Raw genomic sequence first — 24391 nt, 5'->3', positions numbered from 1 at the left:
ACGTTCACTTTGAAGAGTGTGTATTCAGTTGTGTTCGGATGGAAAGTTCTGTATATATCTGTGAAATCTATTTGGTCCAGTGTATCATTTAAGGCTCTTAGTTTCTTTGGTGATGTTGTGCTTAGAAGATCTGTCATTTGCAGAAAGTGCCATGTTGAAGTTTCCTACTATTAGTGTATTATTATCTAAGTATGTCTTAACTTTGGTTATTAACTGATTGATATACCTGGCAGCTCCCTCATTAGGGGCATAAATATTCGTGATTGTTAGGTCTTATTGTTGGATAGAACCTTTAAGTATAATATAGTGTCCCTCTTCTCTTACTACAGTCTTTGGTATAAACTTTATCTGATATGAGGATTGCTACCCCAGTTTTCTTTTGAGGACCAATTGAATGGTAAATGTTTCTCCACCCCCTCAATTTCAGGCTAGAGATGTCCTTAGGTCTAAAATGAGTCTCTTGTATACAGCATATAGATGGGTCTAGCTTTTTTTATCCAGTCCGATGTCTGCGTCTTTGGATGGAATTATTTAGCCCATTCATGTTCAGAGTAACTATTGAATGGTATGAATTTAGTATCACTGTATTACCTATTCAGTCCCTGTTTTTGTGGATTGTTTCTTTGGGCTCCCTCTTTCTTTTACAGGGTCCCCCTTGATATTTCTTGCAGAGCCGGTTTGGTGGTCGCATATTCTTTCAGTTTCTGCCTATCCTGGAAGCTCTTTATCTCTCCTTCTATTCTGAATGACAGCCTTGCTGGATAAAGTATTCTTGGCTACTTGTTCTTCTCATTTAGTACCCTAAATATATCCTGCCAGCCCTTTCTGGCCTCCAGGTCTCTGTGGAAAGGTCTGCTGTTAATCTGATATTTCTCCCCATATAAGTTAGGGATCTCTTGTCTCCCACTGTTTTAAGAATTTTCTCTTTATCTTTGAAATTTGCAAGTTTCACTATTAAATGTTGAGGTGTTAAACGGTTTTTATTGATTTTGGGGGGGAATCTTCTCTATCTCTTGCATCTAAATGCCTGTTTCCTTCCCCAATTAGGGAAGTTCTCAGCTATGATTTGTTCAAATATACTTTGTGGGCCACTCTCTCTCAACCTCTTCTGGAATCCCAGTTATATGTATATTCTTCCTTCTCAAGCTATCATTTATTTCCCTAAGCCTTTCCTCATGGGCTCTTAATTGTTTTTCTCTTTTTTCCTCAGCTTCCTTCCTTACCATCAACTTGTCTTCTATGTCACTCACTCTCTCTTCCACCTCATTAACTATCAGTTAGGACATCCAGTTTGGATTGAATCTCATTTAATCTGTTTTTCATTTTGGCCTGAATAGATCTCAATTATGCAGTAACGATGTCTCTAGCATCCTTTATGCTTTTTTTTCCAGAGCCACCAATAGCTTTTTAATTGTACTTCTGAATTGAATTTGTGACATTATATTGAAATCCAATTTCTGTAACTCTGTGGCAGAGAGTACTGTTTCCAGTTCTTAATTTTTTGGTGAATTCTTCCTTCTAGTCATTTTGTCCAGTGCAGAGTGGCCGTATGAGCGGGCTGAGTCAAAAATATCAACCATGACCTTAGTAAAATATACCCTAGGTGATTCCGAAGAGTCAGAGACCAGAAAATAAAGAACAGAACAAATGAAACAAAAGGAACACTAAAGTTGAAAAACAAATTTTAAAACATAGTAAAAATCAAAAGCTAAAAATCAAAAACAAGAGAAAAAAGGAAAAAAAAGTAAAGAAAAAGAGGAAACAGAAAAAAGGGGGGGATGGTAGTGGTGAAGAAGTAGTAGAGGAGAGAGAGTGCAGTCTGCCCGAGGGGTCCTAGAGAGTGATCCTCTTGGTTCTGAGTGTATTTTGTTGTGTATGTTAGAAGATGCTAAATCCCAAAGTTATATAAGCCAGCAATACTTATAGAAAGCCCCAACGTTGACCACCAAAACATAACAAGATAAAAGAGGGGGCAGAATGAGACAGAAGAGAGAATATAATCTCACAGAATGAACCAACATGGTATTCCACTTGGTTCTGGATATATGTTCATTGTGTTTTAGAAGGTATTAACTTCTACCATTTAAAAACAAAATGTGGCAGAAAAAAACAAAAACACAAAAACCCATGTCTCGTGTATCAACCAAAATTAAATTGAATACATTGAAGGGAATCCAGAAGTGGAAAATATATCTAAGACATGTAATTGTATAAATATGAAAATCAAAAAGGAATAAAGTTAAAAATGAAGAGCTGGCAAAATATTTAAGGTGGGAAAAGAGAAAAAATATTGGAGATTTTTAGTCTGATATAAAAACGAGTCATAATGGAAAAAGGGAAAAAAAAAAAAAAGAAAAAAGGGACCCTACTATTTTCCCTCGGTCCTGGAGCTTTCCAGTGCTGCTTGGTCAATAAACTTGCAATTCCCTTCCAGCAGTTCTTCTTGGGGAGGGGTCTGCTGTGTTGATTCTCAGGTGTGTGTTCCTGGGTGGAGATGCCCTGCCCCCACCAGGTGCTGGACTTAGTGTGAGCTGTTTATCCTGTGAGGCTTTGTGCCATGGTGGCCTCGCCCCTCCTAGGCACAGGGTGAAACAAAGAGGAAAAACAACAACGCTGTGGTCAGATTTCAAGCTCTGGAGTCGAGCTCCCCCCGAGTAACCACAGTCTCCCAGTCTGCACTGGCCTATGTGCTCCTTGGGGGGGGGGGGGGGCAGGCACAGGTGCACTGGTCTTCACAGCTTGCGAGGCGCCTAGTGTCAGGAGAGTTCTTGCTTTCCTGTGCCCTGCCTGCTTCTGTCTGTCTCAGGGGGAATACAGGATCGCTGGCTTTGTCCACTTGGGCATCCTGGGATCTGAGACCCTATGCCAGTGGACCCGTGCTCCCGGGGACCGCCTCTTCCAAAGGGAACGGGGCACAGCCACCCCCTTTCCGGAGCCAGCCCACCTAACCAACTGGCTTCTCCCAAGTACCCCAGAAGGTGGCGGCACTCCAGCCCTTTACACATATTGGACTGCGCTTTGCAGTGAGCTTTTCCCCCGGGTGCCCCTCCTCTTATAGCGACTCTGGGAGTCTTGAGGCTTCACTGCGTCTCCTGCAATTCAGCACGATTTCCCTCCTAAGCACTTTTCCATCAGGGAAAACTCTGGCAGCGGGGATTTTTAAAGTTCCTGCTTCTCTAGGGCTGGGCTTTCCTGCCCTGAAGGCTTTTGCCTCTCTGCTTTAGCCTGGCTACTTGCAGTTCCCCTCCCTCAGTTTATTCTTTTTTATTTTTACTTTTGCCTTCTTACCTTGTTAGAAGCGAAGACTTTTCTCGCTGTAGCATTCCAGTTCAGGTCGAATTCATAGGTGTTTAGGATGTTTTGAAAGTTATCTGGGTAAGTTTGTGGGGCCAAGTGAGTTGAGGACCCCTACACTTCCACCATCTTTCCCCTCCCTCATCTAATAGGAATTTAAACAAAAACTTGGAAGAAAAAAAAGCAAGACCTTGAAGAAAGGTATACTCTATTGGGTTATGTATTTTTTTTTTTTTTGTCTCTGCTATTAGGGAACTTTGGTCAGAAAGTGTGAGAAACATTTAGTTAAAAAAAATATATTTAAAGATTTTATTTACTCATGAGAGATACAGAGAGGCATAGGCAGAGGGAGAAGTGGGGGGCCTGATGTAGGACTTGATCCCAGGACCGTGGGATCATGACCTGAGCCAAAGGCAGACACACAACCACTAAGCCACCCAGGTGCCCCTCCATTATGTTTTAACTAGGTTTTGTATTTCTCAGACCACCAGAGCTTTCTGTGAGTTAAATGTTTAGTTATCTGAGGTATGAGGAACCTAATTCTTGCACTGGACTCAACCATAAGTGCGTCTAAGATTTGGGACAAATATTGACTCAAACTTGTAGCTTTTTATTACTGTCATCAGTAGGTCAGCAGATTTTTTTTTTTTTTTATTGGTGTTCAATTTACTAACATACAGAATAACACCCAGTGCCCGTCACCCATTCACTCCCACCCCCCGCCCTCCTCCCCTTCTACCACCCCTAGTTCGTTTCCCAGAGTTAGCAGTCTTTACGTTCTGTCTCCGTTTCTGATATTTATAAATTGCCAATTGTGTTCTAGACATTATGAAGTGGAGGTGTGGGGCAAGGCACAGGTTATCATATTCCTATATGAGGAAGCTTGAAAAAGACAACATGTATTAATGAATACTGATGCTGCAATTAAGCTTACATGTGCCTGGAAATTATTTACACATGTTTCATGCATGAGTGTCAAAGCTACAGCAGCAGTTTTGTGTTAGATGTCAATGGAACTGTATTAGTTTTTTAGTGAATTGTCTTTACTAGACTTGATAGTTTAATAAATAAAAGCCACTAAAACAAAGTTGAAAAGCATGAGCGGAAATAAGACAAACAATATGCCAACATTTTTTACATTGTGGTGTTAAACAATTTTCTTAATGTTTAAAACTTGAACACATACTGTAATGAATTTCAACTGATCAGAAAATGTTTTTATTTATTTCTTACTTAGGAAAAGCAATTTCATATATCCTTTTATTTTTGATTCACATATAAATAGATGACTTTGTTTCTGCAACTGCACCTTTAAATAAGAAACCCCGAACAACACCAAAGGAGCTAAAACTAGAAACAAGGAAACCTAAACTGAAGAATCTCCAGAAGGAAGATATCCCAGCACAAGAGAAAACTCCTAAAAAAAGGTGAGAGGTAAGACATACAGTAAATATACAGTAGATATGTTAATTTAAGAGGGACAGATTCAAACTCTTGGCTTAAATTATTACTTGAGCAGAGTCAGAGGTATTATTTATTTAGTGCATGTAGAAGAATAGGAATGTACCATTATTAATCCCCTTCTGACTTCCTGCCTTAAAAAAATCCACAAACATGTAAGGAAATAATCATTTCAGTATTAAGACAATCGTAATTACAAAGTTTAGGAGTTACAGCTTAATTTTATAGGAATCTGTACCTGTCTTGAAGTCCTCAAATCTTATAAGACCACTTTTTAAAAATCACATTTCTAAGGATAGTTTTATAAAAATTAAAACCCATGAATTTTTATGCAGATAAAAGATACTTCCTCTTTATATTGTTGAGACTTGTCCAGCACTGAGTAGTTCCTATAGTTTGTAGACATATCCTGGATTTCCATTAGTTAGTACCAAGAGAGAAGAGAGGATGAGGGAAGGAAGTCCCAAGTGGCCCCAAACCTGTATAATGGAGAGGAGATGGGCAGATGGGGAGTATTAACAAATGGAACATGGGGCGTGATATGGTTCAGCATGATATGATATGCTGCGGGTATTAGAAAAGTTCATTAACCTAGAGCGATTTACCCTGTGTTCTGCTCTTTACCTTTTTCTCTTATTTTCATTTTTGTTTTTGAGCTTCTTATTCTACATTTCAAACACAGTGAAAAAAATAACCTACAGATGGGAGAGAATATTTGCCAATCATATAATTGATGAGGGATTTGTATTCAGAATATATAAAGAACTCTTACAGCTCAACAATAAAAAGACTAATAACCCAATTTACAAAATGGGCAAAGGATTTGAGTAGACATTTCTCCAAAGAAGATCTACAAATGGCTAATAAGCACATAAAAAATGCTTGTCATCCTTAGCCATCAGGGAAGTACAAATCAAAATCATGGTAAAATGGTACTTCACACCCACTGGGATGGCCATAATCTAAAAGACAGACAATAACTAGTGTTAAAGAGGAAATGGAGAAATTGGAACTCTCATACATTGTTGCTGGGAATGTAAAATGGTGCAGCCACATTGAAAAGCAGAGTTAGCAGTTCTCAAAATGTTAAACACTGAATTATTCATGACCCAGCCTATTATATACCCAGGAGAAATGAAAACATATACCCACAGAAAAACTTGGACATGAAGGTTCACAGCATTATTCATAATAGCCAAAAAATGGAAGCATCCTAAATATCCATCCACTGGTGAATAGGAATAAATAAAATGTCTGTCTATACACTGGAATATTATTCAGCAATGAAAAGAAGTACTGATGATATATGCTACAAAATGGATGAACCTTGAAAACATGCTGAGCAAAAGCAGCCAAATATAAAAGGCCATGTGTATGATTCCACTAATATGAAATGTCTAGAATAGGTGAGTCCATAGAAAGTAGATTAGTGGTTTCCAGGTGTTGGAAGGGGGAAGCAGGGCGTGACTGCTAATGGATATAGGGTTTCTTTTTGGGGTGATGAAAATACTCTGAGGTTAGATAGCCGTGACGATTTCTCAACTCTAAATATACTAAAGACTGCTGAATTGTACACTTTAAAAGGGTGAGTTTTATACTATATGAATTATATCTCAATAGAACTTTTGTTTTTTAAAAAATAATAAATCTTGAAAGATGCATCTCAATATTTTATCCTTTATGTAACCTTTTTCTTTTTAATATTTGATTTCTCTTCTCAAGTACCATAGTGCTTTTGACCACTGCAATATGAAACATAATAATCTACATGTGTAGGATAATTATTAGTGTGTCTTATTTCCCTACATTCCTCATTAATTGCAGACACCTTGAGGGTACTTTTAGTATTCTATCCAATGTTGTGGCGCATACACAGTAAGTACCTGGTGACAAATTTGTTAAAGTCAAGATGAGGAGGAACAGATTTGTTAAAAACCAGTTTAGTAGAAGAGCTATAATACTTGTCTAAGGAGGTATAAGTGAGGTCGGGGAAGATTCCTAAGTGGATTTTTCAGCCAAGCTTTTATAATAGGTTGAGCAGGTGCTTGGAATCGGTAGTGAGGATTGGCATTACACAGAAAGGGAACAGTTTTTTACAATGGCACTTGCTGCTCCTCTTGTAAATCTCTTATGCTAAATGCAACATGACATTACTACATATTTAGCAGTGTTGTCATTAAAGTCAATTATGATCATGATTACAATTTAAAAGCATTTTTGTGAGGTTAGCAGCTCTTAAATAGTAATTCAGGAAAATCACAGATTTTGCTATTTGGTCGAGATTGGCATTTTTAAAAACTCATTTTTATTTGTGTGTTCACCTCAGGATGGCTTTAGATGACAAGCTCTACCAGCGAGACTTAGAAGTCGCACTAGCTTTATCAGTGAAGGAACTTCCGACAGTCACCATTGATGTGGAAGAGGCTCAAGATAAAAGTAATTTTATTTTCCATATATTTATCTTTATGTCCTTATTGTTTTCATAATCATTTCTCTGGGTGAGCCTTTACAGAGGAAAAGAATAAAATTTTAAAACTTTGGATAACAAATGGAATACTTTGCAGAGGACACAATTAGATTCAGTTGCTTATTCTGCTGCATAAATCTCATACACACACACATCTCTGCTTAACACTTAAACTTGTGGTCATGGACTATGAGCTTGGATTTTTGTGTATAGTGGGGATTTAATCTCTTGATCAAATGAATTGAGATCAATTCAATACAATCAATACAATTCAATACAATTCAATACAATCAATACAATCATAACAATCCAACTATTTTCTCTCAAAATTCAAATCAGTTAAACATGACCTATTGATGGTAATTTTTATTATTTATAAAAGTTAACGATTCTAGTTTGGTTAGCAAGCTCAGTGGAAGTAAGAGATGTGTGACTTCTGGACTTCTCTGGGTTTTTCTCCTTTGATTTGTCTGCCACCTGTGCAGCAGATGGCAGAGGCAGAAATCATTATTCCTGGAAAAGATACTGAAACTTAAAATACCTTTTTGATGAAACAAAACAGTTTCAAAAGGACTTAACTTATGATGGAGGATAATTTTTAGCTCATTAGCTTATTTAGGGGTATAGATGTTTAAGTCAGTATTGCCTTCTTTTTGGAAATGAATGAGACACTCTTGATTAGGGAGTCATTTAGTAATCAGGAAATCAAGGAAACATAAAAACAATTGTTTTATATCTAAAAATTGAGGAAATGAAATCCATCTTTCTCTTGTAAAGGATGGTAAAATACATAGCAGAATTTCCTTGGAAATATCACTTTTCATAGATTAATGTACTTTATAGTAATGGGATTTAATAGTACCAATTATTGTGACTAAAAGTCCTCTTGAAATACTTTAGATCATTTTAAGGTTATTATAATGATTGAAGAGGCTTTGTTAGTAAGAGTGTGTATCTGCCTACACAGAAATGACAGTTAATATTTATTGACTGTTTCCTGTGTGCTGGGCAATAAGCAATTCCTACATGTGGTTGACATTTAATCCCCCACAATAATCCCAATTAATCCACACACTATTTATTATTTCTGTATTATCGATGAGGACATTAAGTCTTAGAGGGGATAAGTAACTTTCCAATGGTCATATAGCCAATGTTTCAACTGAAGTCTCAGTCTGATTTCAGAGCCCAAACTCTTAACCATATCCTTTCCAAGGTAAATCATTGTGTTATAAGTCTGCATCATTTATCTGTATCTGGATGCCTTTACATTTGAGCACCAATTTTCCTATTTCTGCTCATTGGCTGATTAAGATGCATCTGTACTTTTTGTCCTCTTCCTTGTCTTTAGGCACTGGGAAATGTGGCAGCAGCGAAACTGGGACAATGAATAAGGCTCCCCATATCTCTAATTGCAGTGTAGCCAGTGATTATTTAGGTAAGTTTTGATATTAGTAATAATACTTACTTTTTCTGGGATGCCTGGGTAGCTCAGTGGTTGAGCATCTGCCTTCGGCTCAGGGTGTGATCCCAGGGTCCTGGGATCAAGTCCCACATCAGGCTCCCTGCAGAGAGCCTGCTTCTCCCTCTGCCTATGCCTGTGCCTCTCTTTCTCTCTCTGTATCTCTCATGAATAAATAAATCAAATCTTTAAAAGAAATTTACTTTTTCTATTGACAGTGCTGTTTTCCTAACTTTTATTTAAATACCTGACCCTGCAGAGACTCATTGGGAAAGGGGGAGAAAATTGAATGGGAAGAAATCAGAGAGGAAGATAAACCATGAGAGACTCTGAGCTCTAGGAAACAAACTGAGGGTTGCTGAAGGGGAGGTGGTTGAGGGATGGGGTAACTGGGTGATGGGCATTATGGAGGGCACAGAATGTGATGAGCACTGGGTGTTATATACAACTGATGAATCACTGAATTCTACCTCTGAAACTAATGATGTACTATATGTTGGCTAATTGAATTAAAATTAAAAAAAAAAAAAAACCTGACGCTAGCTAGAACCAAGATACTTAAATTTGTTAAGGTTCCCTTCACCTCTTCTCCTTTGTTTCTTTGTGTTTTAGCTTTCTTCCTTTTTACTGCAGACCTGTTTTCTTCTTTCCAGGGGGAGGGTCATGACTACCATGGCTTCTAGTCAATAGCTGTTGACCACTGAAAAAAAGGGGCTTCATCTTCCCAGCTCCAGTTTTACAATTTCTTGGGGCAAGAATCCTCAGTTGGGCTGTCTTGTCAGGAGACTGAGGTATTATGATTGACCCACATTGGACTGTGTGGTCTCTCAGAAGCCACGGAGGGATGAGGCAGGGCAAATAAAAACAACAGATGTGATAGAAGCCTGCTCTGCAGTTCTTTAAGTATTAACTGTCACAAAAAGTTTTCCATTGGTTTTTATGCCTCCCCTGAAGATTTGGACAAGATCACTGAGGAAGATGATTTTCATGGTGTTGAAGGGAAAAGAAAAGCAGCATCAAAAGCTGTGGTACAACAGAGGAAGATTCTTCTGGAAGGCAGTGATGGCGATAGTGCTAATGACTCTGAACCAGACTTTGCAACTGGTGAGTTCTGTCCTACTTCAAAATTAAACCTATGGAAATTCAGTAAAAAGTCCTTAGAGACCATTAATGTATGTGAAGCACTGTGCTGTTTGGTGTATGCAAACTTGAGGAACACGCAGGACAGTTAAATTCAGCTCTGCCTTTGGGGAAAAGGCTTTATGTAGAGGTAACCTTTAGGCCGTGCCTTGAAAAATGAATAGCATTTAGGCAAAATAGCAGGGTAAAATTGCATTCCTGACTGACAGAAAGGTATAAACAGTGGAATAGACAAGCACATATATAAGAGGTCACTGAGCCCACAGGAGAGAATGTTATAGAAGAGGTGAAAGAGGCAGGCTGGCACAAGATCAAGGAGGGTCTCAGACCCATTCTGAGCAGTGTACACTTTTTTTTTGTAGGTAGTAGAAATTCATGACATATTTTGGGGTTGAAGTGATAGGAAACCTGTATTTTATTGTGACATGTTTTCAGACTTATTCAGAAGTTAGGGCACATGGGAAGCATAGTGACCTTGACAGAGCATCATAATATATTAATTAAAACTTAAAATGAATAAATTCATAAGTTTGTGCCAAATCAGATATATAGCTTGATAGATTTTAACATGCTGTTGACAGATGGATTTGTTCGCCACCATTCTGTAAATATTTGAGTATCTGTTGTGTGCATTATATTCTAGACGCTAGAAATACAGCAGTGAACAACAACGACACAGAAACCAGGGCTCCCTTAAGGAGCTTAAATTCAAGTGAAGGGACAGACAATAATGAAATGTAGGATGTGTCCAGTGTCATCATAGAAGAGCTATGAAAAAGAGAAATGCGGGGTAGAGCCCAGAAATCTGCCTTTTGAACCAATACCTGCCCTTTGATATGACCCACATCGTGCCAAAGCAGGTCGAGATCTTCCTATCTGGAGAAACTCTGACATAAGTGGAGCACTAGAAGGTAGAAGCCAGTGAAAGAAAAAGCCCTGACGTAGTATAGTAGAGCATGAACCGAGTTGCTTCCCAACTTAAGGGTCCTTAATCCAAAAAAGCCCAAAATAATAAAAATAACCCCTTGTCAGTTTGTTTTTTCATGGATGATGATCAGAGCATTTCTGCTATGATTTCCTTATTGCTATCTGATGCATGCTTGTCAGAAAAATCTGTAAACAATTTTAAAGCTATAAATTGCAATCCTACTTATTATGCCAATGAAATTAATTTGTCTTTAACAAACATGGCTAACATGTTTTTTTTTCTATGTGGAAATGAAATCACTTGCTTTGTTTGTTGGGTTTACTTTTTAAATTTTTTTCTCTTTTAATTTTTATTTTTTATTGAAGTTCGATTTGCCAACATATAGCATAACACCCAGTGCTCATCCCATCAAGTGCCCCCTCAGTGCCCATCACCCAGTCGCCCCATCCCCCCCACCTCCCCTTCCACTATCCCTTGCTCATTTCCCAGAGTTAGGAAACTCATGTTTTGTCACCCTCTCTGATTTTTCCCACTCATTTTCTCTCCTTTCCCCTCTAATCCCTTTCACTATTTCTTATATTCCCCATATGAGTGAGACCATATAATGATTGCCCTTCTCCGATTGACTTATTTCAATCAGCATAATACCCTTCAGTTCCATCCATGTCGAAAGAAATGGTGGATGTTCATCCTTTCTGATGGCTGAGTAATATTCCATTGTATATACAGACTACATCTTCTTTATCCATTCATCTGTCAATGGACACCGAGGCTCCTTCCACAGATTGGCTATTGTGGACACTGCTGCTATGAGCATTGGGGTGCAGGTGTCCCGGCGTTTCACCACATCTGTATCTTTGGGGTAAATCCCCAGCAGTGCAATTGCTGGGTCCTGGGGTAGCTCTATTTTTAACTCCTTGAGGAACCTCCACAGTTTTCCAGAGTGGTTGCATCAGTTCACATTCCCACCAACAGTACAAGAGGGTTCCCCTTTATCCACATCCTTTCCAACACTTGTTTCCTGTTGTGTTAATTTTCCCCATTCTCACTGGTGAGAGTGGTATCTCATTGTGGTTTTGATTTGTATTTCCCTGATGGCAAGTGATGCAGAGCTTTTTCTCATGTGCTTGTTGGCCATGTCTATGTCTTCCTCTGTGAGATTTCTGTTCATGTCTTTTACCCATTTCATGATTGGATTGTTTGTTTCTTTGCTGTTGAGTTTAATAAGTTCTTTATAGATCTTGGATACTAGCCCTTTATATGATAGGTCATTTGCAAATATCTTCTCCCATTCTGTAGGTTGTCTGTTAGTTTTGTTGACTGTTTCTTTTGCTGTGCAGAAGTTTTTTATCTTGATGAAGTCCCAATAATTCATTTTTGCTTTTGTTTCCCTTGCCTTCATGGATGTATCTTGCAAGAAGCTGCTGTGGCCAAGTTCAAAAAGGGTGTTGCCTGTGTTCTTCTCTAGGATTCTGATGGATTCTTGTCTCACATTTAGATCTTTCATCCATTTTGAGTTTATCTTTGTGTATGTTGTAAGAGAATGGCCAGGTTTCATTCTTCTGCATGTGGATGTCCAATATTCCCAGCAACATTTATTGAAGACTGTCTTTTTTCCAGTGGATAATTTTTCCTGGTTTGTCGAATATTAGTTGACCATAGAGTTGAGAGTCCATTTCTGGATTCTCTGTTCTGTTCCACTGATCTATGTGTCTGTTTTTGTGCCAGTACCACTCTGTCTTGATGACCACAGCTTTGTAGTACAACCTGAAATCTGGCATTGTGATGCCCCCAACTCAGGTTTTCTTTTTCAATATTCCCCTGGCTATTCGGGGTCTTTTCTGATTCCACACAAATCTTAAGATGATTTATTCCAGCTCTCTGAAGAAAGTCCATGGTATTTTGATAGGGATTGCATTAAACATGTAAATTGCCCTGGGTAGCATAAACATTTTCACTATATTAATTCTTCGAATCCATGAGCATGGAATATTTTTCCAACTCTTTGTGTCTTACTCAATTTCTTTCAGAAGTTTTCTGTAGTTTTTAGGGTATAGATTCTTTATTTTTTTGGTTAGGTTTATTCCTAGGTATCTTATGGTTTTGGGTGCAATTGTAAATGGGATTGACTCCTTAATTTCTCTTTCTTCACTCTCATTGTTAGTGTATAGAAATGCCACTGATTTCTGGGCATTGATTTTGTATCCTGCCACGCTACCAAATTGCTGTATGAGTTCTAGCAATCTTGGGGTGGAGGCTTTTGGGTTTTCTATGTACAGTATCATGTCATCGGTGAAGAGGGAGAGTTTGACTTCTTCTTTGCCAATTTGAATGCCTGTAATGTCTTTTTGTTGTCTGATTGCTGAGGCTAGGACTTCCAGTACTATGCTGAATAGCAGTGGTGAGAGTGGACATCCCTGTCATGCTCCCGATCTTAGGGGAAAGGCTCCCAGTGTTTCCCCATTGAGAATGATATTTTCTGTGGGCTTTTCGTAGATGGCTTGTAAGATGCTGAGGAATGTTCCCTCTACCCCTAACTCTGAAGAGTTTTGATCAGGAATGGATGCTGTTTTTTGCCAAGTGCTTTCTCTGCATCTATTGAGAGGATCATATGGTTCTTGTTTTTTCTCTTGTTGCTATGATCTATCGCATTGATTGCTTTACAAGTGTTGAACCAACCTTGCATCTCGAGGGTAAATCCCACTTGGTCATGGTGAATAATTTTCTTAATGTATTGTTGGATCCTATTGGCTAGTATCTTGTTGAGAATTTTTGCATCTGTGTTCTTCAGGGATATTGGTCTATAATTCTCCTTTTTGGTGGGATCTTTGTCTGGTTTTAGAATTAAGGTGATGCTGGCCTCATAGAACAAGTTTGGAAGTACTCCATCCATCTCTTTCTATTCTTTTGAAACAGCTTTAGTAGAATAGGTATTGTTTCTTCTTTAAACACTTGATAGAATTCCCCTGGGAAGCCATCTGGCCCTGGACTTTTGTGTCTTAGGAAGTTTTTTTTTTTTAAGATTTTATTTATTTATTCATGATAGACACACAGAGAGAAAGAGAGGCAGGAGAGGCAGACACACAGGCAGAGGGAGAAGCAGGCTCCATGCTGGGAGCCCGATGCGGGACTCGATTCTGGGACTCCAGGAATGCACCCTGGGCCAAAGGCAGGCGCTAAACCGCTGAGCCACCCAGGGATCCCCTCTTGGGAAGTTTTTGATGACTGCTTCAATTTCCTCTCTGGTTATTGGTCTGTTTAGGTTTTGTATTTCTTCCTGTTCCAGTTTTGGTAACATGTGGTTTTCCAGCAATGCATCCATTTCTTCTAGATTGCCTAATTTATTGGCGTATACCTGCTCATAATAAGTTTTAAAAATTGTTTGTATTTCCTTGGTTTTGGTGGTGATCTCTCTTTTTTCATTCGTGATTTTATTAATTTGGGTCTTTTCTCTTGTGTTTTTATAGGGCCTGCTAATTGTTTGTCTTTCTTATTAATTCTTTCAAAGAACCAACTCCTGGTTTTGTTGATCTGTTGTTTCACAGTTCTTCTGGTCTCTATTTCATTGAGTTCTGCTCGAATCTTTATTTATTTATTTATTTATTTATTTATTTATTTATTGAATATTAACTCTGTTCTTCTGCTGGGTGTAGGATCTATTTGCTGTCTTTTCTCCAGCTCCTTTAGGTGCAAGGTTAGCTTTTGTATTTGAGTTCTCTCCAGTTTTTTGAGGGATGCTTGTATTGCGATGTATTTCCCTCTCAGGACTGCTTTTGCTGTATCTGAAAGATTTTGAATGGTTGTATCTTCATTCTCATTAGTTTCCATGAATCTTTTTAATTCTTCTTGAATTTCTTGATTGACCCTTTTTCATCTTTTAGCAGGATGGTCTTTAACCTCCATGTGTTTGAATTTCTTTCGCACTTCTTGTGATTTAGTTCTAGCTTCAAAGTATTATGGTCTGAAAATATGCAGGGCACAATCCCAATCTTTTGGTATCAGTTAAGACCTGATTTGTGACCCAGTATGTGGTCTATTCTGGAGAAAGTTCAATGTGCACTTGAGAAGATTGTGTATTCAGTTGCGTTTGGATGTAAAGTTCTGTAGATATGTGTGAAATCCATTTTGTCTAGAGTATCATTTCTTGTTTCTTCGGAGAGGTTGTGCTTCGAATATCTGTCAATTACAGAAAGTGCTGTGTTCAAGTCTCCCAGTATTAGTTTATTATTATCTAAGTATGTCTGAACTTTGGTTATTAATTGATTGATATACTTGGCAGCTCCCACATTCGGGACATAAATATTCATGATTGGTAGGTCCTCTTGTTGGATAGATCCTTTCAGTATGATATAGTGTCCGTCTTCGTCTCTTACTACAGTCTTTGGGATAAACTTGAATTTATCTGATATGAGGATTGCTACCCCAGTTTTCTTTTGAGGACCATTTGAATAGTAAATGGTTCTCCAGCCTTTCATTTTCAGGCTGGAGATGTCCTTAGGTCTAAAATGAGTCTCTTGTAGATAGCAAATAGAGGAGTCTTGCTTTTTTATTCAGTCTGAAACCCTGCATCTTTTGATGGGATCATTAAGCCCATTCTCGTTCAGAGTTACTATTGAAAGATATGAATTTAGTGTCATCATGATACCTATTCAGTCCCTGTTTTTGTGGATTGTTTCTTTGGACTTCCTCTTTCTTTTACAGAGTCCCTCTTAATATTTCTTGCAGAGCTGCTTTGGTGGTCACATATTCTTTCAGTCTCTGCCTATCTTGGAAGCTCTTTATCTCTCCTTCTATTCTGAATGAGAGCCTTGCTGGATAGAGTATTCTTGACTGCTTGTTCTTCTCATTTAGGACCCTGAATTTACCATGCCAGCCCTTTCTGGCCTGCCAGGTCTCTGTGGAGAGGTCTGCTATTAATCTAATACTTCTCCCCATAAAAGTTAGGGATTTCTTGTCCCTTGCTGCTTTAAGGATCTTCTCTTTATCTTTGGAATATGTAAGTTTCACTATTAAATGTTGGGGTATTGAATGGTGTTTATTAATATTAGAGGGGGGGAATCTCTCTATCTCCTGGATCTGAATGCCTGTTTCCTTCCCCAGGTTAGGGAAGTTCTCAGCTATGATTTTTTCAAATACACTTTCTGGTTCCCTGTCCTTTTTGGCGGCCTCTGGAACCCCAGTTAAATGTAGATTTTTCCTTCTGAGGCTGTCATTTATTTCCCTTAACCTTTCCTCATGATCTTTTAATTGTTTTTCTCTTTTTTCCTCAGCTTCCTTCCTTGCCATCAACTTGTCTTCTATGTCACTTACTCTTTCTTCTACCTCATTAACCCTCGTTGTTAGGACCTCCAGTTTGGATTGCATCCCATTTAAATGATTTTTAATTTTGGCCTGATTAGATCTAAATTCTGCAGTCATGAAGTCTCTTGATTCCTTTATGCTTTTTTTCCAGAGCCACCAGTAGCTTTATAATTGTGCTTCTGAATTGGCTTTCTGACATCGAATTGTAATCCATATTCTGTAACTCTGGTAGAGAGTCCTGTTTCTGATTCTTTCTTTTGTGGTGAGTTCTTCCTTGTAGTCATTTTGCTCAGTGCAGAGTGGCTAAAAACAAGTTGTACTGAAAAAAGGAAGGAAATAGGAGGGAAAAAGGGGGGGGGGGGACAAAAAAACCAAGGTGGAGTATCTTCTGATTCTATATACTGTAAGTCCCTCAACTCCCCCTGTAGCTTTCCAACGCTGCTTGGTTAAGAACTTGCTCTTTGGCTGCCCTTCCAGCTGGTTCTGGGGGAGGAGCCTGCTGTGTTGATTCTCAGGTGTGTGTACCTGTGGGAACTGCCCCGCCACTGCCAGGTGCACAGCTCAGTGGGAGCTGTTTATCCTGTGAGGCCCCTGCTCCCTTGCGGCCCTGCTCAGTCCCAGGCACAGGGTAACACCAGGTGGAACAACAACAGTGGCGGCAGCCAGCTCTCCAGCCCTAGAGTCAGCTCCAGCAGTAACTACCGCAGTCTCCCAGTCTGCCCTGGCCTGGATGCTCCCTGGGGGGGGGGGGGGGGGGGGGGGGGGAGAAGGGGGTGCTGACCTGCACAGCTCCTGGGCGCCTGGTAGCAGGAGCATCCTCGCTGTCCTGTGTTCCCAGGCCTCTGCCTGTCCCAAGGGGAGCACCGGGTCCTGGGCTGTGTCCTCCGGCGCCTTGGGCTCTGGAGTCTGCGCTGCTAGAATCGCACTCCTGGGTCCGCACAGCCCCCTCCATGTGGAGCCGCAGCCTGAGCTGCTCCCAGGGCCCCGCCAGGCATGCGCTCTAGCCTTTTTAGGGAGCTTGGCCCGTGGTGTGTGGCGTGCTCTCCCCGGGGCGCAGTTCCTCTGTTAGTGACCCAGGGAACCTGGGGGCTCCACTGCCTCTCCTGGGTCCTGCCCAAGTTCCCTGGGAGTGCCTTTCATCTGGGAAGTTTGTTAAAGTTCCTGCTTCTCTGGGACTGGGCTTTCCTGTCCCAGAGGCTCTTGCTGCCAGGCCTTAGCCTGGCTCCTCGCAGGGGCCTCTCCCCCACTCGATGCCTATTTATTTATTTGTTTGTTTATTTATTTATTTTTCTATCTTCCTACCTTGATAGAAACCCGAAATCTTCTCACTGTAACATTCCAGCTGTTCTCTCTTTAAATCTCAGGCCAGGGATCCCTGGGTGGCGCAGCGGTTTGGCGCCTGCCTTTGGCCCAGGGCGCGATCCTGGAGACCCGGGATCGAATCCCACATCAGGCTCCCGGTGCATGGAGCCTGCTTCTCCCTCTGCCTGTGTCTCTGCCTCTCTCTCTCTCTCTCTGTGACTATCATAAATAAATAAAAAGAAAAATTAAAAAAAAAAAAATAAATAAATCTCAGGCCAAATTTGTAGGTTTTCAGGATGATTTGAAAGTTATCTAAGTTGGTGAGGGCAGGTGACTTGGGGACCCTACTCTTCTGCCATCTTGCCTGGATAGTGGTTTTAAAGTTGCCTTTGTGCCTTTAAAAGTAAATTGTTAAAATCTCTAAAGGTAATACACAAATGACCAAAAAACATATCAGTTTCATTAGGGAACTACAAGTCAAAATCAGTGAGCTGTCATCTTACACCCATTAGGATGTCAAAACCCAGAAAATAACAAGTGTTGTTGAGGATGTAGAGAAATTAGAACCCTTGTGCTCTGGTTGTGGAATTTCTGCTGTGGAAAATAGGACAGCATTTCGTCAAAAAATTAAAAAATAGAAGTATATGATCTAGCCATCCCACTTCTGGGTACATATCCAAAAGAATTGAAAGCAGGATCTCAGATATTTGCACATCCATATTTATAGCAGCATTCTTCACAATAGCCAAGAGGTGGAAGCAACCCAAATGCCCATCAGCGGATTAATGGATAAACACCATGTGATCTACACATACAGTGAAATATTCAGCCTTAAAAAGCAAGGAAATCCTGTCATGTGCTACAAGTTGCATGGACCTTAAGGACTTTATGCTAAGTGAAATTAGCCAGTCACAAAAGATGAATACTGTGTGATTCCACTTAGAAGATGTGTCTAAAATAGTCCAATTCAAAAACCAAAGTAGGACGGTGGTGAGCAGAAACTGGGGAGAGGCAAGAATAGGAGTTGTTTATTGGGTACAGTTTTGGTTTTGCAAGATAGAAAAGTTCCGGAGACCTGTTGTACAACAGTGTGAATATATTCAACACTCTGAACTCTACACTTAAAAAGAATTAAGATAGTAAATTTTATGTTAGTGTTTTTGTTTTTTTGTTTTTTTTTTACCACAATTAAAATTTTAAAAATCATTTTGAAAAAAAAAAAAAGGAATTAGCTTGGCTCCAGTTCTGAGAGAAGAATAGATTGAATTTCAAGTTCTGTATAGTTGAATGGTGATTTAGGATATAGAAAACACCAAAAATAGGAAAGAAAACATTCATTAAAATCTGAGTGCTTCTGAGGTTATGCTGGGTATGAGGATGGCAAAAAATAGTTCCAACTGAAAGTTACTCTCACTTCTTTCAAGACATGTTAGTTGTTTGGGGAGAAATGTTGCTGTCAAATGGTGATATTATCGTGAATTCTAATAATAGGGTTATCATTTTTTTTTAAATTTATTTATTTATGAGAGACAGAGAGAGAGAGAGAGAGACAGAGATGCAGGCAGAGGGAGAAGCAGGCTCCACGCAGGGAGCCCGACGTGGGACTCAAGACCGGGTCTCCAGGATCAGGCCCTGGGCCCAAGGCAGCGCTAAACCACTGAACCACCCGGGCTGCCTGGTTGTTATGATTTTAACTAGGACAGTATGTGGTAAAAATGATTTGTCAATAAATGGAATGTCTGAATCCTCGGATATGAGACTAGTTAGGACATTGGGAGAAAATAATGCTAATTGTTTATGTAGTAGTATAAATTCTTAGGTTCTAAGAAGTATCCCCTATCTAGCATCTTTATGGACTAAAATGCTACTTCTCCAGCTCTTTGAGAGTTGGTTTTTTTTTTTTTTTTTTCAAACCTTGTTACATTATTATAGTTTCCACCAAACTGCAAGTATGGCTGTTCTTCCTATGAAATGTCATGTGGTCCACCTTGAAAAGCAGTCCTTCTGTTAGAGGGAGCTTTGCTGTGGTGATGACTGCCCTCCCTATCCTATGCCGTGGATATGCAAACTAAATTTTAAACATTTTCTCCTTGTCTAACTTTTTCTGTCCCTTACCCAAGAATCCAAAAGCCTTATACTATGTTCTGGCTAATAGCTTCCTTAAGCTATTGCAGCCAAGCCTGCTTTACCTTTAAATTGAAAGATAAAACTGTTCCTCTCCATGTGTAGTATACTTTAAGGAGCAGTACTTGGTTTATTTTTCTTTCATCCTACGTGAGCAGTAACTGACAATTCTCCTGCCCCATCAGAGGTGGTTGTTTATTGCACTTGAATGTGTAACTGGTATCATTTCAGACAACCTGAAATTATTTTGGAGCAAGATGCTCTGCTTTAGGTGACATGTCAGAATTTTTCCCCTATAGTGACTCACCCTAGATGAGAAGAAAAAGGATCATTTGTGACCTTTAGTAGGGAAAGAAATTGAAGATTGGAGAGGACATAAGACTTTTCTTAAGGACATCCGAACATTCACAGAAACTATAACCCCATTGTTGGGGCCTTCCATATTTGCCAATATGGTATGCTAATGACTTGGGATTCTGGGAGCTCCAGCTTCCTATCTCCAAATTACTTAAACTACTTTCTTTGTAGACTGATAATGATCATTTGGGCCCCATCTTTAGAAAAATTTGATAAATAGGGTTTAGCCAGCTCCAACCACTTATCTTCTCAAGCCAAGAACAAAACACATACACTATCAAAACTGTTGGATACATTAGGAAGTTTTGTCCTCCTAGAGTCTCCATTTTTAAACTTTGGAGAAACTCCACTACTTGCTCTCCCTGAACCAGATCCTTTTGGAACTCCAGAAATAGTTATTTGATTTTACAAAGTACTATTTATATTAGCCTTTATGTGGTCTGCTGGTATCATGTGGCTAATTCTATATAACCCAATAATCATAATGTGAATACGTGGGTTGATTGCTCTCATCTGTTTTTAAGTTTTTTGTGTGGAAAGACAGATTGAACAAGGAAATCACAATTTGACGATCATAATGTTGTTGCTTTAGGCAAAGACCATCAATGGAAGGCTGATGAGGACCTTCACAATAAGAGTTTGGACTAGTGTCAAGTGAGCCAGCTAAGAGTAGGACAACCATATGTTATGTGCTTTCTGATCTGATACAATATGAAGTACAGAGCATCACTTATGAAGTATATTCTTACAAAAAATAATAAGGTGAGCCTGATTCTAATTAAGTCTTGAGAAGATTTCAGCTCACGGAATAAGCTAAATGACACCGATGAGAAATAAAACAGATAAATCCAGAATGCTGGAAGTTCTGTAGGACAACTGACTTGGTTACTTCAACAAGGTAAAGGCATTGATGGGAAAAGGGAGGGGATATTGCTCTGAGAGATAAAACAAATGTAGAGAAGTATTGATGAATATTGAGTCTGAGTGGTGGTTTATTGTCTATTATTATTGTCTATTGCATATGCTTGAAAATGTTTATGTATATTTTTACATAAAATTTATTCTTTCCTACAGATAAATAGATATTATATGGTGGGCATATTTTTCCCTCCCTTCCCCTATGATCCTCTGTTTTCTTTCTTGAAATCAACATATAAGTGAAATCATATCATAATTGTCTTTCTCTGATTGACTTATTTCTCTAGCACAATACCCTCTAGTTCCATTCACATCGTTGCAAATGGTAAGATTTCATTTTTGATGGCTGAGTAATATTCCACTGTACATATATAAACCACATCTTCTTTATCCATTCATCTGTCAATGGACATCTGGACTCTTTCCACATTTTGGCTAGTGTGGACACTGCTCCTATAAACACTGGGACACAGGTACCCTTCCAGATTGATATGTTTGTATCCTTTGGATTAATACCTAGTAGTACAATTGCTGGGTCATAAGGTGGCTCTATTTTCAACTTTTTGAGGAACCCTCATACTGTTTCCAGAGTAGCTGTACTAGCTTGCATTCCCACCAACAGTGTAAGAGGGTTCCCCTTTCTCCACATCTTCACTAACTTCACCACAAACCGCATTTGTTGTTTCCTGACTTGTTAATTTTAGTCATTCTGACTGGTGTGAGGTAATATCTCATTGTGATTTTGATTTGTATTTCCCTGATGCTGAGTGATGTGGAAGATTTTCTCATGTGTCTGTTGGCCATGTATAGGCCTTCTTTGGAGAAATGTATGTTTATGTCTTCTGCCCATTTCTTGACTGGATTATTTGGGTTTTGGGTGTTGAGTTTAATAAGTTCTTTGTAGATCTTGGATACTGGCCCTTTGTGTGATAAGACATTTGCAAATATCTTCTCCCATTACATTGGTTGTCTTTTGGTTTTGTTGACTGTTTCTTTTGCTGTGCAAAAGCTTTTTATGTTGATGAAGTCCCAATAGTTCATTTTTGCTTTTGTTTCCCTTGCCTTTGAAGATATTCCTAGCAAGAACTTGCTATGGCCAAAGTCAAAGAGGTAGCTGCCTGTGTTCTCTTATAGAATTTTGATGGATTCCTGTCTCACATTTAGGTTTTTCATCCATTTTGAATTTATTTTTGTGTATGGTGTTAGAAAATGGTCCAGTTTCATTCTTCTGCATATAGCTGTCCAATTTTCCCAGCACCATTTATTGAAGAGACTGTCTTTTTTTCCATTGGATATTCTTTCCTGCTTTGTCGAAGATTAGTTGACCATAGAGTTGAGGGTCTATTTCTGGGCTGTCTATTCTGTTCCATTATTGATCTGTGTGTTTTTGTGCCAGTTCCATGCTGTCTTGATTACAGCTTTGTAATAGAGCTTGAAGTTTGAGATTGTGATGCCACCAGCTTTGGTTTTCTTTTTCAACATTTCTTTGGCTGTTTGTGATTTTTTTTTCCAGTTCTTTATAAATTGTAGGATTATTTGTCCCAGCTCTGTGAAAAATGTTGATTTCCAGAGCAGCTGTAGCTACTTAAACATATCACCTGACTGGCTTGTATCATTCCATGCAATACAGAGAAGAGCCTGTGGGAAATGAGAGGTGTGTCCCACATGAAATCATGTATAGGATTATCAGTTAAGATGTGGTATGGCTAGTCTCTTCTCAATTCCCAGTGGGTTTCTATTCTAGACTGTTGAAATTTATGTGATGAAGAGAAGGTATACTGTTATTATTACCATCAAGGTCCTTGTTTTGAAGGAGTTGCTAATATTATACCCCCCCATCCTTCTTAAAAGTTACTGAATTATAATGGAAAAACTGGAAGTAAAGATGGGAAATTATGATGATAATAGTAAGAGCAAACATTCTGTTTTGCTTGCTCTTGCCAGATGTTATTCTAAACATTTTATCTATATTAACTGATTTAATCTACACAAAAACCCTCTGAGTCAGGTTTTGTGATGATCCTCATTTTATACGTAGGAAAGTTAAGCCCAGTGACGTGAGTGGCCCATCTGTGGTTACACAAAGTAGAAACAGAGGGGCCACAATTCACAACCAGGCAACCACACTCTCAGTCCCGCGGTGGCATGGCTCAGCACAAGCTGTAAGAGAATCTAGGGCAAAGGCTGTAAAGTCGAGGCAGTAGAAACCTCACTTTGTTTTAAAATTGAAGTAAATTGGCAGACAATGTTATATTCATTTCAGGTATACATGGGAATCTCACTGTTTAGAGCAAAGATCAAGTATGGAGTCCTCTGTTTTAGGTGAAGAGTCTGAGGATGACTCCGACTTTAGTGAGAGTGAAGGCGATGACGAAGACTTCACTATGGGAAGAAATAAAGTGAAAGAAATGAAAAAGAAAGAAGTAAAGGTAAAATCCCCAGCTGAAAAGAAGGAGAAGAAACCTAAATCCAAATGTGACACTTGGGGTAAGCTTAGTCCAAAACACTTGATTTTATAAAGGAAATGTATTTGGTTTATTTAATGTTTTTCTTCATCTCTGCCTTTGTATTTGTTAATGTTTTGCCAGTGTTCATGTTCATTTCTAGTTAAGATACAAAGAAGGAAGGGAGTGATGGGGAAGTGAGAAAAGCAGACAAGATTTCTGAGTCTCACTGCCTACGTAGCTCTTACTAGAATCACCCTCCTGTAGCACTGACAGCCACACTCTGAGACAGCTATGATCACCTGCATCTTACAGTGGGAAAACTGAGGCTCAGGTTAAATAATTTTTTAGAATCCTTACCACTAATTATGTGAGGACCTGGAATTTGTACCCAGGTTTGTACATTTAGAGTCCAAGCTCCAGCCACTGGACCACATATTTTCCAGGCAATGAACAGGGAAGTTTGCATTATTCTCATTTCTTATTTTCATGTTTGAGTTAGTCTTTGATTTGAGAACCCTTCTGCCACACATTTAGGGCTTTTTTGGAATTTGTGACAACTTGAGCATGGAATACCTCTTTGTTATGTAAAAGAAGGCAGAATATTCTTGATTTCCTAATATATGATAGATGATTATAAAATATAACTTACATTATCCTGATTTTTCTTTCCTTATTGATATATATATATTTTTTATTGATATATATTTTTATGTCTTAGTTGTTTGAAACTAAAATTTCCATTATTCAGACTCCATTTATTTGTGGTAGGAGCTACTGTTACCTTAAATAACATGGTGCTGAGTACTTACTGAGAAATGTGACAACTAAATGCTGAGTCATATTCCTCCCTCCACTGTATTCTAAATTAATGAGGTTTTTAATTAGTGTCTTTTTAAATTGACAAATTCATCTGATTTTCAGAAATTAGATTTTAGGTGCAAAGGGTTTTAGAGATAAACTGTGTATTAGTTTCTGATTGCTGCTGTAACAAATTACCACAAATGTAGTAGTTTAAAACCACAAATTTATTATCTTATTATTCTGTAGGCTACAAGTTCAAAGTGGTTCTCACTGCACTAAAATCAACCTACTAGTAGGACTGTATTCCTTTGTGGAGGCTCTGGGGAAATCCTCCTTTTCCTGCCTGATGTAGCATCTAGAGGCCACCTGTGTTCTTTGACTAGTGATCC

General features: G+C 38.9%; 1 protein-coding gene across 2 annotated transcripts in view; it reads left to right on the top strand.

Annotated features, from left to right (window-relative positions):
• The window catches only part of RAD51AP1 (RAD51 associated protein 1), a 38411-nt gene that overhangs the window by 7811 nt on the left and 6209 nt on the right, over positions 1-24391 (top strand). Inside the window, exons 4-8 of one of the 2 annotated variants that reach the window (XM_035707278.2) lie at positions 4580-4721; positions 7082-7191; positions 8574-8660; positions 9639-9788; positions 23077-23241. In XM_035707278.2, coding sequence (XP_035563171.1) covers positions 4580-4721; positions 7082-7191; positions 8574-8660; positions 9639-9788; positions 23077-23241 — 654 coding nt within the window. The remainder of the gene's footprint in view (positions 1-4579; positions 4722-7081; positions 7192-8573; positions 8661-9638; positions 9789-23076; positions 23242-24391) is intronic. The other variant, XM_035707279.2, reaches the window with a different exon arrangement.

This window comes from Canis lupus, chromosome 27 (genome assembly GCF_003254725.2).
Source record: "Canis lupus dingo isolate Sandy chromosome 27, ASM325472v2, whole genome shotgun sequence".
In the NCBI taxonomy this organism is placed as follows: Eukaryota; Metazoa; Chordata; class Mammalia; order Carnivora; family Canidae; genus Canis; species Canis lupus.
Note: the sequence above shows the minus strand (reverse complement) of the source record. Positions and strands in the feature narration are given on the sequence as shown.